General features: G+C 39.2%; 1 protein-coding gene across 1 annotated transcript in view; it reads right to left on the reverse strand.

Annotated features, from left to right (window-relative positions):
• The window catches only part of ABI3BP (ABI family member 3 binding protein), a 280,943-nt gene that overhangs the window by 157,039 nt on the left and 106,731 nt on the right, over positions 1-17,173 (reverse strand). Inside the window, 2 exon segments of the mRNA XM_027769977.1 lie at positions 11,858-11,990; positions 16,655-16,723. Coding sequence (XP_027625778.1) covers positions 11,858-11,990; positions 16,655-16,723 — 202 coding nt within the window.

Genomic DNA, 17,173 nt, shown 5'->3' on the forward strand with positions numbered 1-17,173 from the left:
GGACCATCTGCCCCATAAAAAAAAGCCCCCCAAAAAAAAAAAAAAAAAAAAAAACCCAGCCTCTAAAATTCTTCTATTTTGACACTCAAGCATTTGAAATACCCTTGTTTGGGGATGTCAGGAAAAATAACTATATAGGCAGCTAGCTCCTCTCTGCTTCAGAGAAGATTACCCCTGTCAATATTCTTACTTGATAACTGCATAATACAGACTAGTTCAAGGTGAGTGCAAATGAGACCACTTAGCTATATAAAGTAATAGATTAAATTGTCCTTGATTTTAAAACAAAAGACTTAGGATGTCAAACAGTGCTTTATAACCTAGTTTATAAATATTTACCATAAATATTTGTGGAATAGAATGAGCACTTAGATGCTCATAGGGTCATTTTAAAATTAGAATATACTTTCTGTAAGTGGCCAATAATTCAATCACTAAAATATATTGATTTAAACTATGGGGTCTGGGGCTGCCAGGTGGGGTGGTGGTTAAGGATGCTAGACTCCCACATGGCTAACCGCAGTTCGAGTCCAGGACCTGGCAGCTTGCTTTCTCACTTTCTGTCTCTCTCACTCTATTCCTCTCTGGTCAAATTAAAATAAATAAAGTAAAATAATTCTAGGGGCAAAAAAAGATGGACCATTATTTAATTAAAAAATAAACAAACTATGGAGTCTACAATCATATTGTGATGCATTGTTGCAAAAACTTCACTTACTAAAATACACCATTCCTATCACACCATATATAGCACATTTGCAGTGGGCTTAAGATTTTTATTTTGGCTTATACATATAATAAATTCTGAGATTAAGAACATGACAGGAATAAGAGAGAGGCCAAAAAGTGCCTAAGCACTGATAATCAGCCACATAGCCAGTCACAGGCTGCTTTCTGACTGCTACTCTAACGTCTTTTGGACAGCACTGGACTTTCTACTGTGCCATTTGGCAAAAGGAGATCAAACAAGAGTGATAACATGGCCCAGAATAAAAGTAAAAAGAATCAACTTTACTTAATATATTTTATTTTTTGTTTTATTATGTGTTTACTATAACATAGTCACTTCTCTTCCCGGGAATCTGAGGGCACCTAGGATCAACCACTGGCTGCACTTTTTTTTAGTGAATGATTAAATTTGGGTATAAATGTGAGACCAGCAGTTGGCGTAATGGCTACGTTACTGGACTTCCATGTAGTCGACTGCAATTCGAGTTACGTTACTGGACTTCCATGTAGTCGACTGCGATTCGAGTCCAGACTTGGTGGCTTAAACTCACGCTGGGTGCATGTGTGTGCGTGCCCAAGATCCCGAGAATGGAAGCAAAGGGATTGGGGCATGGGGCATGGCCATCTCCCCTGGGGGGGTGATTTCTCACTTTCTGTCTCTCTTTCTGGTGAGCACACATGCCCTATAGCAAAAACCTCTCAAAAAAAAAAAGGTGGGTATAAATGCTGAGAGAGGCAAGAAGTCTATTAAAACAGATCAGCTGCTCAGGCAGTGGTGACAACACTGTGATGTGAAAAGTGACATGGAAAGGTCCCAGATTTATGCCCCAAGGTTTCCTTGTACACACGAGGTGCCCATGTGTATGCCTGTGATTCTGCATGGCTGAGGCCAGAGTAGACCCTGTGGCGGTGTCTGTCTGTGTGTCTTTCTCTGCCTCTCTTCTCCTCTCTGTATGTCTTTCCCTGACTTGTGAATGAAACAAATAAACAAAAAAAGATTACAAGAAGCAACCTGTTGGCTATCAGACCAGATCTCTGGAGAGCCTTCCTTCAACAATTAGGATTTTAAGAGCAAAATAGCATCTCATATCCTAATTAAGAAACTGTTGAGGTCAGCAAGTGGTATGGAGGTTAGGGCACCAGATCCCACAGAGCTGGCTCTGCAGTTCCTGTCAGACCTAGTAGCTTATAAATCATGCCAGAAGCCTGTGTGTGTACCCAAAATCCCAAGAGGAGAAGGGATTGTAATGTGGCCATTCTCCCTGGCGGGGGAGGGGAGATTGATGTGTGATTTCTCATGTGTCCCATAGCAAAAACTTAAAAAAAAGAGGAAAAAAAAAAAAAAGGAATGAAATGATTGAAGGTAGTGTTTAGTTCAACTGGCAATATTCTCAGTGCTGAGAATAATGGTTCTTATCACTCAAAGAATAAATCCATAGCGCCTCAGAATGCCATGAGAAAGGCAGGCAGCTACAAGTTAGTGGCTGACCTCAGGAAGTCTCTACCCATTTATGAATTAATTTTCTTAGAAGGTGGATTGAACTGGATAAACTCAGAGATATTTTGTTTCTAGAAATTTATTCTAGCAATATAGCAAATCATCTATTACTTTTTTTGAGAGATTTTTTTGCTATATGGTGCATGAGCTTGCTGGGGAGAGAGAGAGGGAGGAAGAGAGAGAGAGAAGGAGAGAGAGAAAGAGAAAGACAGAAAGAGAAAGAGAGAAAGAGAAAGAGGAAGAAAGAAATCGCCCCTTAGGGGGAATTGGCCATGCCTCAATCCCTTCTCCTCCATTCTTCTCTCAGCATCTTGGTCATACATTCATACGCTCCCAGCTTGAGTTTTAAGTCACTGGGTCTGGGGCTCTAACTGTGGTTGACTTCGTTGGAGTCCAGTGACATAACCACTACCATCTACTGGCCTTGCAGATCACCTATTCTAATAAAGAACCTGAGACAAAGGTAGAAATCCTAAAATCCTACATTTCATATGTAACTGACAGTGAATTTTGTCAAATGGAGAAGTTGAAAATCAGAATAAATTTAGTCCTTCTGCAAACCACCCTGGTTTAATGTACCTGGTAGACTGACTTATGGATTTTGTATACATTCTTCAGCAATACTTTCATTTAATATGATAAACTACTATTACATATCCTAAAACAACTATCTCACATAGTTTTTACTAGTTTTTACTCATTATGTCAAATGACATCTCCCAACACTCCCTTTGTCAATTTCCTTGCTTGTTTTATTGAGATTATGACTACTGATGCAAATTCTGCCCTTACCTGCTTCCTCTCAAAGTTTCTCTCTTCCATTTTACTCTCTTTTTGCCCTTTTCTGATTGTAAGGAAGAAGCTATATATCTTCTAAAAAATAAGTTTCTCGGTAATTTTGTTCTATTTACTTATTTCATCAGCTCTCTAATATTTCTTTTGATTCCTCAAGGACCTTCTCCTGGGTCTAAATGTTGTTTAAAAAATAGTTTTGGGGGCAGATCCTGTTGCCTAGTGATTAAGGGAGCCAATCCCACATGACTAACCTTGGTTGGAGTTCCAGCCCCTGCAGCTTGAAAGACAAGTGGGTTGTGTGTGCATATATGCCCAGAATCCCAATGAGATGAATAAATAAAAGGACTGTAGCTTGACAACTCCCCAGTATGTGTGTGGGGGGGTACTTTCTCCTTCTCCCTGGCAAGTACACATGCCCTCTGGAAAAAATAATCATTCTGGGTCAGCCCTAAGGCTTTCTGGCTAAAGGAGTTGGATCTCACACGCTGACCGTGGTTTGAATCCAGCCCTAGTGGCTTGAAAATCATGCCAAGTGCATATGCATGGGTCACAGGATAGAGAAAGAGAGAGGAGATTGAGGAGTGACCACACCTTATCAGGGTGATGAGTGCTTTCTTTCTCTCTCTCTCTCTCGAGTGCACATACTCTCTGGCAATTAAAAGTTGTTTAAATATTTTTTATTATACCAAAATCCACCCCAAAAGTTTCCCTTAATTCTGCCACTATATCTTAACACAGTCTTTTTTTATTGACATATAGTAATTGTACATATTGTGGGGTACAATGTGAATTTTTAGTGCATGAATATGATGCGTATGATTGAGTCATGGTAATTAGAATTACATTTAAACCATTTGTCATTCCTCTGTGTTTGGAACATTCAAAACCTTTCTAGCTACTCTAAGATATACAAGTTGGTAATTATATTCCTATTTATGACCCTAGACATTTATTCCTTTTATCTATTTGTAATTTTGTTTCTCCTGATCAACATGTTCCTCCCCTCCACATACCAACATCCTTCTTAACCTCTAAACAGTGAGATAAGCCAGGCACAGAAATAAGTTCCACATTTTTAATTATATAAAATTTCTTAAGATCTACCTTCTCCCTCTTCATACCGTCCAAACTTCCTAAATCTCTTTGCAATCTGGTATCTGACTTTCTAATTACAGTAAGAAATTCTTACTTATGTTCAAATACAGTTGACTCCATCCTCCATGGCTTTCATAACTACCTTAAAATCTCCTCCTCTTGTTCCCTAAATCTGTCTCTGTCCCTCTCAGGATCCCCACTGCTATAACTTCAGTCTCTTCTCCCTTTAAGTCTAATCCGTTGTCAAGCCCGGGTCTGTTGACCTACATGATTTCTCTTTTTTTTTTTTTTTTTTTTTTTGGGGGTTTTTTTCTTTGGGGACCGGGCCCTCACTCAGGGTCTTCAAGTTGCCTTTTATTTTCAGGAGCTTCCAGGTTATCACTGCCTTCTACGGATGGGTTCTTGGCCCAATCTCTGCTGACAGGACAGCAAGGCTGTTCTTCAAATGCAAGCATTGGAATGATAGAGGCATCCCCACCTGCAGGAGAAAGAATTCTTTAAACCAGTGGTTCTCGGCATCCCTTAGTAACTTGTTGGAAATGCAAATTCTTGAGACCCACAGTAAACCTGGTAACTCAGAAACTCTAGAGACTGGACTTAGCAGTCTATGTTTTTTTTGTTTGTTTTTTTTTTTTTTTTGAGAGGTTTTTGCTATAGGGCACGTGCGCTCGCCAGACAGACAGAGAGAGACAGAGAGATAGAAAGCAGGAAATCACCCCCCAGGGGGGATGGCCACACCGCAATCCCTTCTCTTCCATTCTCCTCTTGGGATCTTGGGCACGTACGCACACACGCCCGGCGTGAGTTTAAGCCACCGGGTCCGGGACTCGAACCGCAGTCGACTATGTGGGAGTCCAGCGACATAGCCATTATGCTAACTGCTGGTCCCATGATTTCTCTTGAATTCGTCTCTTCTCCATTACTAAGTAGCACTTAAAGGCCAGTTTGGTCCTTAGTATCTTTAGATTCTTGTATAATTTCTAAATTGATCAACTACTTACAAGACTTTTCTTCAAGCAGTAACACACACTGCCATCTGGTTTAAGTTCAACAAAAGAAAAAAATTTTCTAGTGATTTTTGATGTATGTGAAATGGGAGGGCTTGCTTGAAAGAGTTATTATAAAATGTAAATAATAGCACCATGTACTGAATGCCCAGTGCCAGATGGTGTTAATCATTTTACATATACCATTTTATTTAATTTTGACAACCCTGTGAAATGTGAGGGAACTTCAGAGTTTACAGAAAAATTAAAGTGCTACAAGTTTATGTTGGTGGTAAAAAATGTGAAATCCATGCATGTTTTTTCATAATACACATTTTCTGTGAACTTTTTGAAGACTCCTCATAGTACTATCATTATCCCCACTTCCTGGTTGAGAAAACCAAGTGAGATGACTTGCTGGCTAACTTTCACAGCCTCTTCTTGACATTGCACTTGCTTACTCATTCAAACATCTGCTGAGACTTCCGGCCGCAAAACACACAGGTGGGTTCTGTACGGGATGGAAGGCAAGTAGGGCACCACAAAGAACTTCAAGAAGGAGCTCACACCACAGTGAAGGAAGCAGATATGCATATGTGTGTGACTAAAGAAGGCAGATGAGAGCAGAGGGTGAAGAAAATGACTGGGTAATGCACCCTCCAACCTGAACGTGAGAAATGGACAGGCTGTATTTTAGATCCCATCCTAGTAGTGGTGTAATTTAAGTCAGGAAAGTCTACCAAATCTGGGAAAAACAGAAAAGGCCAATATAGCTTACCTTAGGTGCCAGACTCAGATATCCTTTGAGAAGAATTCTCTGAGAGATTTTAGTGGGGTTTCTAGTAGGGGGCCATAAATAGGGAGATGGTAGAGATTCCTCAATGGGTGAATAAAGCTGAACAGTCATAAAGGAAGGTAGGTTTAGTAGTAGTGGCAAAATAGAAACTGGAGAAAAGTCTCACAATAAAGTGTAGTTGTGATATGAGAAAATAAAGAAATGAATCATGCAAAAAAGATGAAAAGAAAACAGATCAAGGTTTTTTTTTATTTGTTTTTTGTTTGTTTGTTTGTTTCTAGAGATTTTTGCTATAGGGTACATGTGCTTACCAGAGAGACAGAGAGAGATAGAAAGCAAGAAATCACCCCCAAGGGGGGATGGCCATGCTTCAATTCCTTCTCCTCCATTCTCCTCTTGAGATTTTGGGCACACACACACACATGCCAGTATGAGTGTCAAGCCTCTTGGTCCGAGACTCAAACTGCGATTGGCCATGTGAGAGTCCAGTGACATATGCCATCTGCTGGTTCCAAAGTTTTATTTCTATAAAAGAATTGATAAGACCCTTATGGGATCTGTTTGTTAAACAAAGTAGAAATAGAAATCGAAACTGAGTTTTCAGGTAGAACTATGATGATGTATTGCTAGGACGCTGTTGCTCAGTGGGTGAAGCCACATGAGAGGCTTTGGTTCAGTTCCCAGTTCAATCTAAGCATGGCTGTGGTCCTAGCTTACTGGGAAGCTGGGGTAGGAGGATTGCAACATGCAGAGATTCTGTCAAAATCAACTGATTATCTTATCGCATGTAATGTTCTTCTAAAAAGCCAAAAACCTGAGCTCTCAAAGATGAGAACAGGGGGAAGTGATGGAAAAAAGTAATGAAAAGACAAGAGAAGTGATATTTCAAGATATTAGGTTGTTGGGAAAGTCGTGACATATTTTTCTGTTTTCCTATGCAAAAACGTGTCATGACTTTCTAGACAACCCAATATATCGTTTGGTGCTGTCATATTGATTTTAAGGTAATGGTAACACATAAAAGCAAAAACTGGACATTTTACTATGTGTTTATTCAGCATGTATTCACCAAGGCCTACTATGCACCTGTGGCTGGCCTGGTGCAATATGGTGGTCAAGATATACATAGGCCCTGCTTTCACAAACTTAAAACTTACATGGCAAACAAATGAGTAGCAAAGGCACTGGGCTCCACCACGGGAAGATTCACAGACCTTGAGAATACCCACTTCTTGAGAACTTGGGGGGAAAAATTAATAGACGAGGGCCTACTCTAGATTGGTCAAATGGAAGTGCCCTCATTCTACAGTAAGAATAAACACAACATGAATGTGCTAGAAAATGGGAAAGTGATTTTTAAATGAATCATAAAGTTTTAATAAGTTGGCCAAGGACTGGGAACTAAAGCATTCTTGAACGCTTTAACAAGTTGGAAACATGTTGTGGGGAAAAAATAAGCAATTATTGGTGAAATAAATTTTAGTTAAAAACATGTTTTATTCTTCATCTGGGCCAGTTTGGAAAGCTTTGTTCTGACCTTAGATATATTGAGGGCAAATGTCTATACTCTTCTGTTCAAAGCCCATAAGGATAAGAACTGTTAATGAAGCATATCTATTCTTCAAATGAACTCAGAAAAGGATCTAAAAACATGGGAGACCAATATGAACTCTATGAAAATAGAAATGGATGGGGGCAACAGGTGGCATGGTGGTTGAAGTGCTGGACTCCCACAGGGCTGACCATGGTTTGAGTCCTAGACCTAGTGGCTTGCTTTCTGATTTTCCCTCTGTCTGTTTCTCTCTGGTCAAATAAAATAATAATAGTAAATAAAACTAAAATAAAGTAATTTTTTAAAAAGAGAAATTAGGAATAGGAATGTGCCACAAATTATCAAGTGTCATTCCATCAAAACAAAAAAACAGAGACTCATTGTATAATAGCTTTGATATAGGGTCAAAAGTATAAAGAAAAAAACTTTTCTAATAAATGATTCTCATAGGATAAATGAGGCTTTCCAAATCAATGTGAAGTAACTTTCTTTTTTAAAATCAGGGACTTTACAAATATTAGATGCCAAATATTAGAGTTCAGCCAGTGAAACCATTTGGTGTCCCTTGTGGCAAGCTGGGGCATTCAGATTCCAGAGGTTTTGTAAAATGGTATTTCTGAAGGAAAACTTCAGCTGTATTAATCTTCCAGTTTTCAAGAAGTAATCATCCCTGTAGCTATTGCTTATTCTAATCCATTGGGTTAGTCTAAATTCTAAAATAATAATAATAAATGAAATAAATAAATCTGCATGAGCAGCATGTGAGGGTAGCTCTCCCCAGGTCTGCTTTTATTATGGTCATGTACAGTTCTGGTGAATTTATTTGGGTGCTCACAAGTGTACAACTTCCAGAGCTTTTAAATAAGGACTGTTATTTTTTTCTCAAACACCACAGAGCCTTTAAAATCAGCACTTTATTAACTGTGCTAACGAAGGAAACAGGAGACATGATGAGTAAAATCTACAAGTACTCCAAATGTTTCTTTTGGTTCTTACTGTGTAATTCTTCCCTTTAAGTCATGTTCTAACAGTTTCCTATTTTGCTTAAGAATACCAGGATGTGGGGCCAGCAGGTGGCATAGTGGACTCCTACATGGCCAACCGTGGTTTGAGTCACAGACTTGGCAGCTTGAAAATCACTCTGGATGCATGGGGAATGGAAGAGAATGGATTGCAGTGTAGCTATCCGTCTGGAGAGTTATTTCTCACTTTTCTTTTCACTGTTTCCTTATCTCTCTCTGGCAAGTACATGAGCCGTATAGCAAAAACCTTTAAAAAATAGTGGGAACCAGCAGTTAGCGTAATGGCTATGTCGCTGGACTCCCACGTAGTCGACCGCGGTTTGTGTCCCGGACCCGGTGGCTTAAAACTCACGCCGGGCGCGTGTGCGTGCGTGCCCAAGATCCCGAGGGAGAATGGAGGAGAAGGGATTGTGGCGTGACCATCCCCCCTGGGGGGTGATTTCTCGCTTTCTGTCTCTATGTCTCTCTCTGTCTGTCTGGCAAGCGCACGCGCCCTACAGTGAAAATCTCTCAAAAAAAAAAAATAGTAAAAGAATACCTTGATTCTTCTACTTCTCCCAGGTTTGAAAACATGCAAGCATCTTTACATATTATTACTGAATCTTTCAAAGAACTTTCATCAAATCATAATGATCAAGTCCGAATAGTGTGATTGATGTGCATGACACTAATCTAGTTAAGGAGAGAAGTAAGCAAGGGGTGAGGGCAAGATGCATGTGTGGCCTGGCTAGCCTGGCCTGGGTTAAAACCCTAGCTCCATTAAGTCACCTGTCCTGACTTTCTCTGTGTTTATTTTCTCCTTGTGCTGTCAAGCCACGTGACGTCTATCACTTAGAATCAGTTGCCAAATAAATCCTTTCAAGGAAGGGCCAATGGGACCAAATACAATTAGGAAAGACTTGAGGGCAGAGAAGGAAATTATATCCAAATTGTGCTGTATGAATTTTCCAGGTTACCGATCCTGTTGACATATAGTAACTTCACAGACATACCAAGAAAGCTGAGTAGCCATTAGAATCAAGTTGTATTTTGCTATATGTCTACCAAATTTCCTTCTTTCTTCCCTCCCTCATTTCTCTCTCTTTCTCTCTCTTTTTAATAAGGGATTTTTTTTTAAGTGGAAAGAGAAAATCAGTAATTCACAAATATTTATTTCCTCAGCATTGGTAACCTGGACCAGTCTATAAAAAAACTGGAATTATCACAAGAATCCATGTTCTTTTAAGAGTTCATTGTCCAAACAAAGCAAACCAAGGGCTTAGTAGTGGGTGAAATAAGGAATATTTCAGATTCTTTGAAACTTTTCAAAATTGTTTTTTCAAAAAGTTGGATTTTGAAAATATCTTCTAAATGCCTTTTTCCAAGTTTTTATCCCTTGAGAACCATAGACATATGAAGGAAAACTTGATTTTTTTCTTTAGTCTGGACTTCCTAATCAAAGTCATGTGAAAGGTATTTTTGAAAGTTATAAATACTTTTAAAAGTCTTTTAGTTCAATTTAGAGAAATAACAATAAATAAAGCACTATAAAATATATGCAAATGACCAAAAATACATGAAAAATTACTCAATATCCTTGGCATAAGAGAAATACATATTAAAACTTGAACAAGGTACTATTGGGTTGTCAGGAAAGTCACAATACATTTTTGCATAGAAAAAATACATCATGTGTTTTCTGACAACCCGATACTTTACAAGGATAACTAAAACGAAAAATTCTGATGACATAAAATACTGGTAAGGATGTAGAGCAACCAGAACTCCCATTCATAGCTTGTGAGAATGTGGATGGAAAAACTGGGCAAAAAATAGTTCAATATGCATCCTCCTTGTAATCCAGCAATTTCAGTTTTACATGTTTATCCGAGATAAATTAAAGCATATGTCTACAAAAGCTTTATATTAAAAAAAATGTACTATGTAAGTCTAGGGTAGACAAAATTAATCTATAGTATATAAATCAAACCAATGCTTGCTTCTGAAGGAAAGTAATTTCTGGAGTGATAAAAATGTTCTGTTTCTAAATGGGTATAAGATGCATGGTTATGTGCATTTGTTACAACACCAACTCGACACTTAAAATCTGTATACTTTACCTTGTTTAAATTATACCTCAGTAAGGATTTTTTTTATAAGAAAACAAAAAAAATTCTAAAATTTGAAAACCATTTTGAGTATTTTTAAGATACAAAACTACTTGAAATAACTGTTACAGTTTGGAAATCTTGAATGTTTGTCCAGAAGAAAATTTCTGAATTTCGAAGTAATATAGTAAATATGTATGATTAGTAAATGTCATTTTAAAAGCAATTTAGAGAATAATTATTTAGCATTTGGCATCCTGCCTAGCTACATGCCTACAGTGGAAGGACAAATAAATGAATGAATTTCAGTAATTTAAAAACTTATTTCTATGTTCTTATTTATCCTGTTAGAGAAGGTGGTAGCTTCATTTTCTACTTTGTGATTTTTCCTCTGCCTAACTCTCTCCATATCTTTCACCAGTTTTCTACAGCAGGTGTCCATGGTTATGTCACTGGACTATCACTTGGTTGACCGCAGTTCAAGTTCTGGACCTGGCAGCTTAAAACTCATGCCTTAAGACTCATGTGCATGTGTGCCCAAAACCCCAAGGAGAATGGAGGAGAAGGAAGTGTGGCATGGCCATCACTTCCTGGCAGGTGGTTTCTTGCCTTCTGTCTCTGGTGAGCGCAGATTCCCTATAGTAAAAAATCTCTCTCTCTAAAAACAAAACAAAAAAAGAGATTCTCAAACCTCAGTGGGCATCAGAACCACCTGGAATGCTTGTAAAACACAGATGGCTGGGTTCCCCTCCAAGGAATTTCTGATATAGTATACCTGAGGGAGGGGGTGAGCTGAGAATTTGCATTTTTTATGAATAATAGTGAGACTGACTGACTGGTTTGGGGACCACACTTTGAGAACTACCCGTTCAAGCACCTAATTATCAAATATCTGTCCTTTTCCAATCAACTTTCCAACTTTAGCAGTCTTCCCTTACTGTCTTCTCTCCCCTCCCTCTGAGCTTTCATTACACTTATCCTGGATGATGCCCTTTCGCTACTAGGCTCTTTCTCCCTCCTGGTTTTCTACTGGGATTCAGGGAGATACTTGTATGTGTTTTCTATTCAGGTAGATAATTCTCTTTAGGGTTGGATCTCTAGCTTATAAAAGCTAGTTCCCCTCACACTTAAAAAAGGTTGGACAGCTACTATTAGATGGTAAGTAAATGTCAATGGTCTTTATACAACCGTATATATTTATATAATACATTTTTTCTACAGTATGTAGATGATGACAGTTAAAAGCAATTGCTAATTTTTAAGATATAAAGTAAAATCTTTCATTAGGATGAATTACCTGTCATTGGGACAGTGACTTGGCAACGTCCAGTCGTGGTGCGGGTTGATGAGGAAACCCCAGGACAGGAAGACTGAGCTTGGAGTCAGAGTACCAACCACCAGCTGGAGAGGTTTGCGAGGACGAGATTTACCTGCGGAGGAGCATACAGACTGATTCTGGAAGCACTTAGTATATTTTCATCGTTTGGATAAAAATGCATAAAAGTGACTTGGCAAAATCACAAACAATATGAAAAAAAAATCAAGTTATTTTTCATATACCTTACAGACATTACTAATTTTTGCCCAGGAATTTAAGTATGAATCAAATGAAATATCTCTTTTTAGACTTAGATGTGTATGTACAGTATATATGTACCCAACTATACCTAGTTTTGATTTTCCTGTGGGTCAGGGATGGGTATGGTGGTCTTGGCTATGATCAGTGAAATAAATACACATACACATGCTTGTATGTGTATGTGTGGATGTGTGCACACATTGATCGCTCATTTAGTTTATTTTACAAATAAAATGAAAAATGTTCATTTTTTTCCCCAGGACTATAAATTAGTATGAGATGATATCTAAAATGAACACAGAATCCTTATTATATAGGTTGTTATTTATAAATGTTTTTTCATAACCTATTTAGAAACATAAAATCTCTTGCAAAATATTGTTATAATAAGTGTATATTTTACAATGAATACCCAAATAGAAAAAGTACACTCATATTTTTTTAATGCTGTAAGCATAGGAGTAATATAAGAAGCATAGTGGTTTAGGACTCATTATATTTAGGCAACACCTAGATTTATGCTGATGAACTACTATAGATGTTTTCAAGTATGTATAGAAGTAGTCATTTACAGTTTTAGAATTATTTGAAACTGTAGAAATGGGCAATGATGGGATCAGCAGTTGGCATAATGGCTATGTCGTTGGACTCCCACGTAGTCAACCGTGGTTCGAGTCCCAGACCCAGTGGCTTAAACTCACACAAGGCACATGTGCGTGCATGCTCAAGATCCTGAGAGGACAATGGAGGAGAAGAGATTGTGGCATGGCCATCCGCCCTGGGGGGTGATTTCTCGCTTTCTATCTCTCTGTCTCTCTCTGTCTTTCTGGCGAGCACATGCACCCTATAGCAAAAACCTCTCCAAAAAATAAAGGAAAGAAAGAGAGTAAGAAAGAAGAAAGAAAGGAAGAAAGAAAGGAAGGAAGGAAGGAAGAAAGAGAGAGAGAGAGAGAGAGAGAGAGAGAGAGAGAGAGAGAGAGAGAGAGAGAGAGAGAGAGAGAGAGAGAGAGAGAGAGAGAGAGAGAGAGAGAGAGAGAGAGAGAGAGAGAGAGAGAGAGAGAGAGAGAGAGAGAGAGAGAGAGAGAGAGAGAGAGAGAGAGAGAGAGAGAGAGAGAGAGAGAGAGAGAAAGAAAGAAAGAAAGAAAGAGAAAGAAAAAGAAAAAAGGGGCAATGATCATTGGGACAAATGCTGGCGCATAAGAAAAAATTCAGGGTAAATATAATAAAAATTCTAAAGAAAGCCTAACAACAGGGCATGAAACATGCATGGTTTGTATTGTCATTGAAATCTCCCTTAGTCCATGAGACTATGTATGCTTTCCTTTTTGTAGGAAGAACTTGTGTTGTCTTACTTAATCTGATGAGGTGAGTGTCTGTGACCATTTTCTAAAGTAGGTAGAAGGGTACCCCTTCAATGAGTCTGTTGGTTATGATTGGAATCAAATGTTATTGAAAACTGTGCCAACCTTGTTATGTATTAGCTGTTCTGTAAGTTGTTTTTTTTGTTGTTGTTTTGTTTTTTGGAGAGGATTTTGCTATAGGGTGCGTGCACTCACCAGAAAGAGAGAGACAGAGAGACAGAAAGTGAGAAATCACCCCCCCAGGGGGGATGGCCACACCACAATCCCTTCTCCTCCATTCTCCTCTCGGGATCTTGGGCACACATGCACACGTGCCCGGCATGAGTTTAAGCCACCGGGTCCAGGACTTTAACCGTGGTCAACTATGTGGGAGTCCAGCAACATAGCCATTACACTAACTGCTGGTCCCTGTAAGTTGTTTTTATAAAAAGAAACATTCAGAGCCAGAATATGTACAAACTAGTGGTGAAAAATTGCCTTACTGTAGGATAGTTGATTTTTTTTTTTTAAAGAGAGATTTTTATTATAGGGCTCATGCTCTCGCTGGAGAGACAGAGAGAGACCGAAAGCCAGAAAGCAAGGAATCACCCTCTGGGGAGATGGTCGCACTGCAATTCCCTCTCCTCCGTTCTCCTCTTAAGATCCTGGGCACGCACACACACACACATGCACCTGGCGTGAGTTCTAAGCCACCGGGTCTGGGACTTGAACCGTGGTCAACCACATAGGAGTCCAGTAACATAACCATTATTCCATCTATTGGTCCCAGGACGGCTGATTTTTAAAAGCTGTTTGAAATAATTTTCTTGGGTAGTTATTGTTTATTTGATTGCAATTATTTTTATCCTTCTCTAAATTTTTTCAGGTTGCCTTGTGAGATAGTGCCTCATCTAATTATGAATCTAGAGGTCCATGTCTGACTCCCAAGGAGAGCATCCGAATCTGGAGTGAGGGTAAGAGGTATATATAACTTGAAAAAAACTCTGGGGAGTGATTCGAATATTTCTTCTCTGTCCCCAGGTTGATTTTCACTTTATGTAATGCAATTGCTTCATGTTACAGATGAAAAATGGCCCAGAGAAGTTTCAAGGGTATCCAAAGTTACGAGAAGAAGATCAAAACTTAAATCTAGGTCTTCTCAATTATAATTTAGTTTTCCTTTTCTGCATCATAGGCTTAACTCACAATGTAGGAGGAGACAGTCTCTTAGAAAAGAGAGATACATTTTTCTTTTTCCAAAGGGAGCCTAAGGCTTGTAGAACTATAAAATAAATATTGCACTAATTTTGTATCTCAATATAAAAATGATTAAAAATTAAAATCTATGGAAGATACAAATATAAAATGAATAGAATTTAATACATTAATTATCACATCATTTCCAAATGCAGATTACTAAAACAAAAATTGTCTCTGTGGCCCGAAAGGAATGGTGGACATTACAGCCTGAGCAAGATGAAAGATTTTCCTGAGCTAGTTATAATGAAGTGAAGATTTCTAAGAACAGTGTCATAGCAACCTTGAAAAGAAATAAAATGAAGTTATAAAGTGCTAAGTTATAATCACTCTTTTGATTTTTCTTACGTATTTTATATATTTGTATTATAATTGTTACAAGAAACAGTTCCATGAATATTCATATGAAACCAGATGAACCCATATTCATGTTTGACTTTAATGTTCATTATTTTGAAATACAATCTTGAAATACTGAGTATGTTCATTTTAAGGTATGTGGAAAGCTGCCAGGATAACTCTAACAGATTGTAAGGAGTGATTAAAATTTCCCTTTCAGGAGCCAGCAGGTGGCATGGAGGTTAAGGTGCTCGATTGCATGTGGTTGGCCTTGCTGTTTGAGTCCTGGACTCAGCAGCTTGAGAATTATCCCAGCACGTGTGTATGTGCGTGCTCAAAATCCTGAAAGAAGAAAGGATAAGGCATGGCCACCTCCCTGGGGAGTAGGGAAGAGTGATTTCTTATCTTTTTTTTTTTTTTTGGAGAGGTTTTTTTTTTATAGGGTGTGTGTGCTCACCAGAAAGACATAGAGAAACAGAGAGATAGAAAGTGAGAAATCACCCCCCAGGGGGATGGCCATGCCGCAATCCCTTCTCCTCCATTCTCCTCTTGGGATCATGGGCACACACACACACGTGTCCAGTGTGAGTTTAAGCCACCGGGTCCAGGACTTGAACCGTGGTCAACTACATGGGAGGCCAGCGACATAGCCATTATGCAAACTGCTGGTCCCTAGGGGGAAGTGATTTCTCATTTTCCTTGTCTCTCTGTGTTCCCCTCTGGCAAGCACACACATCCTATGGCCAAAACCAAACAAACAAAAAACTACAACTTTCTGATTTATTCAAACTACAGACTTAGAAAGATGCAACGTCAGGTTATGACAGCATAGGGATAGCTTCTACCACTCCTTGCAGCAATAGTTTGCTTATTTTACCTGAAAAGTTTTATTAACGAATTTAACCATGTAGGATTTTAACCTTCTCTTAAAAATCTGAAAGGCAGCATAGTGGGTATGAATGCACACATGCAAAACAGAAGCAGACTAACAGGAGCTAATCCCAAGCAAGTACTGATTACGGGCCAGGCTCTGTCATGAACTCATCTAATCCTCCCAGTAACCTTACCACGTAATAGAACCAAGGTACAGAGAGGTTCAATAACTCATGCAAATCCCTGCAGTTTGCAAATGGCGACACCAGGATAAGAACCCCAGCAGTCTCTACCACCAGGCTATGTGACTTCTCCAGCAAGGTAAACTGTTGACCTCGGGCTTACAACTTGTACTCTACATTCCCAAGGCACCCCCCACAATATTTGGTCTCCAAGGTAGAAAAAAGACAAAAAGTCATGATTTGAAGTTAAAATAGACCCAGCCAAGGTGGTGTGGTGGTAGCACAATGCTCTGTATTGTTGGAAGCCATAAGGGAGATCAGGGTTTGGTTCCTGAGTTGACTTGTACATGCCAGGCATGTATTCCCATGATCCTGGCTGACAGAAAGACTGACAAGTGTGTGTGCAGGGATTATGGCATGAGACTCTGCTGAACGTTCTAGCCATGCTTGCCTTTGTCCTTCTCTCATAAAAACAACCAAACAAAAATGTTCTCTCTCTTTAACATTAACAAAAATGACTCTACCTGAGCATGACTTCTTTTGACTTGGAGGTGGAGCAGCCCGCACAACGATCAGATATTTTGGCTCAGCATCTGGAAAAAATAACGTTATCAGTTAAGTCCTTCTAGAACCAGCAATGGAGGGGGACACCCATGTCCTGACTCATATTCTCAGGAGTTAATCACCCTCCACCCCTGCAGCGCTAGGGAGAGTAAGAGGACCCAGGAATCTGAAAAGTTAATAATTCCCGAGAAACCCATCAAGTCCACTAAGTGCTTGCTTGTTTGTTTTTACAGGTTCACGGTTACTGGAATATAAAGCAGGAAAGGGCACATCTTAGACCCACTGTAACAAAAGGCACTTTTTCTGTAGCACTTCCTTTGGGCCAGGCAATTCTTGTGCAGGTGGCCTTGGGTCTGAACTCACACCGACACTCCGACTTTGTGGTATAATATGCCCATTTTACAGATGAGGAACTTGAGGAACAGACAGGCTACTGAGTGAGTGGCTTGGGTCAGCAGCCGTGGGAGGTATAAACTACT

Source organism: Tupaia chinensis, unplaced genomic scaffold (assembly GCF_000334495.1).
Source record: "Tupaia chinensis unplaced genomic scaffold, TupChi_1.0 Scaffold000100_1, whole genome shotgun sequence".
Taxonomy (NCBI): domain Eukaryota; kingdom Metazoa; phylum Chordata; class Mammalia; order Scandentia; family Tupaiidae; genus Tupaia; species Tupaia belangeri.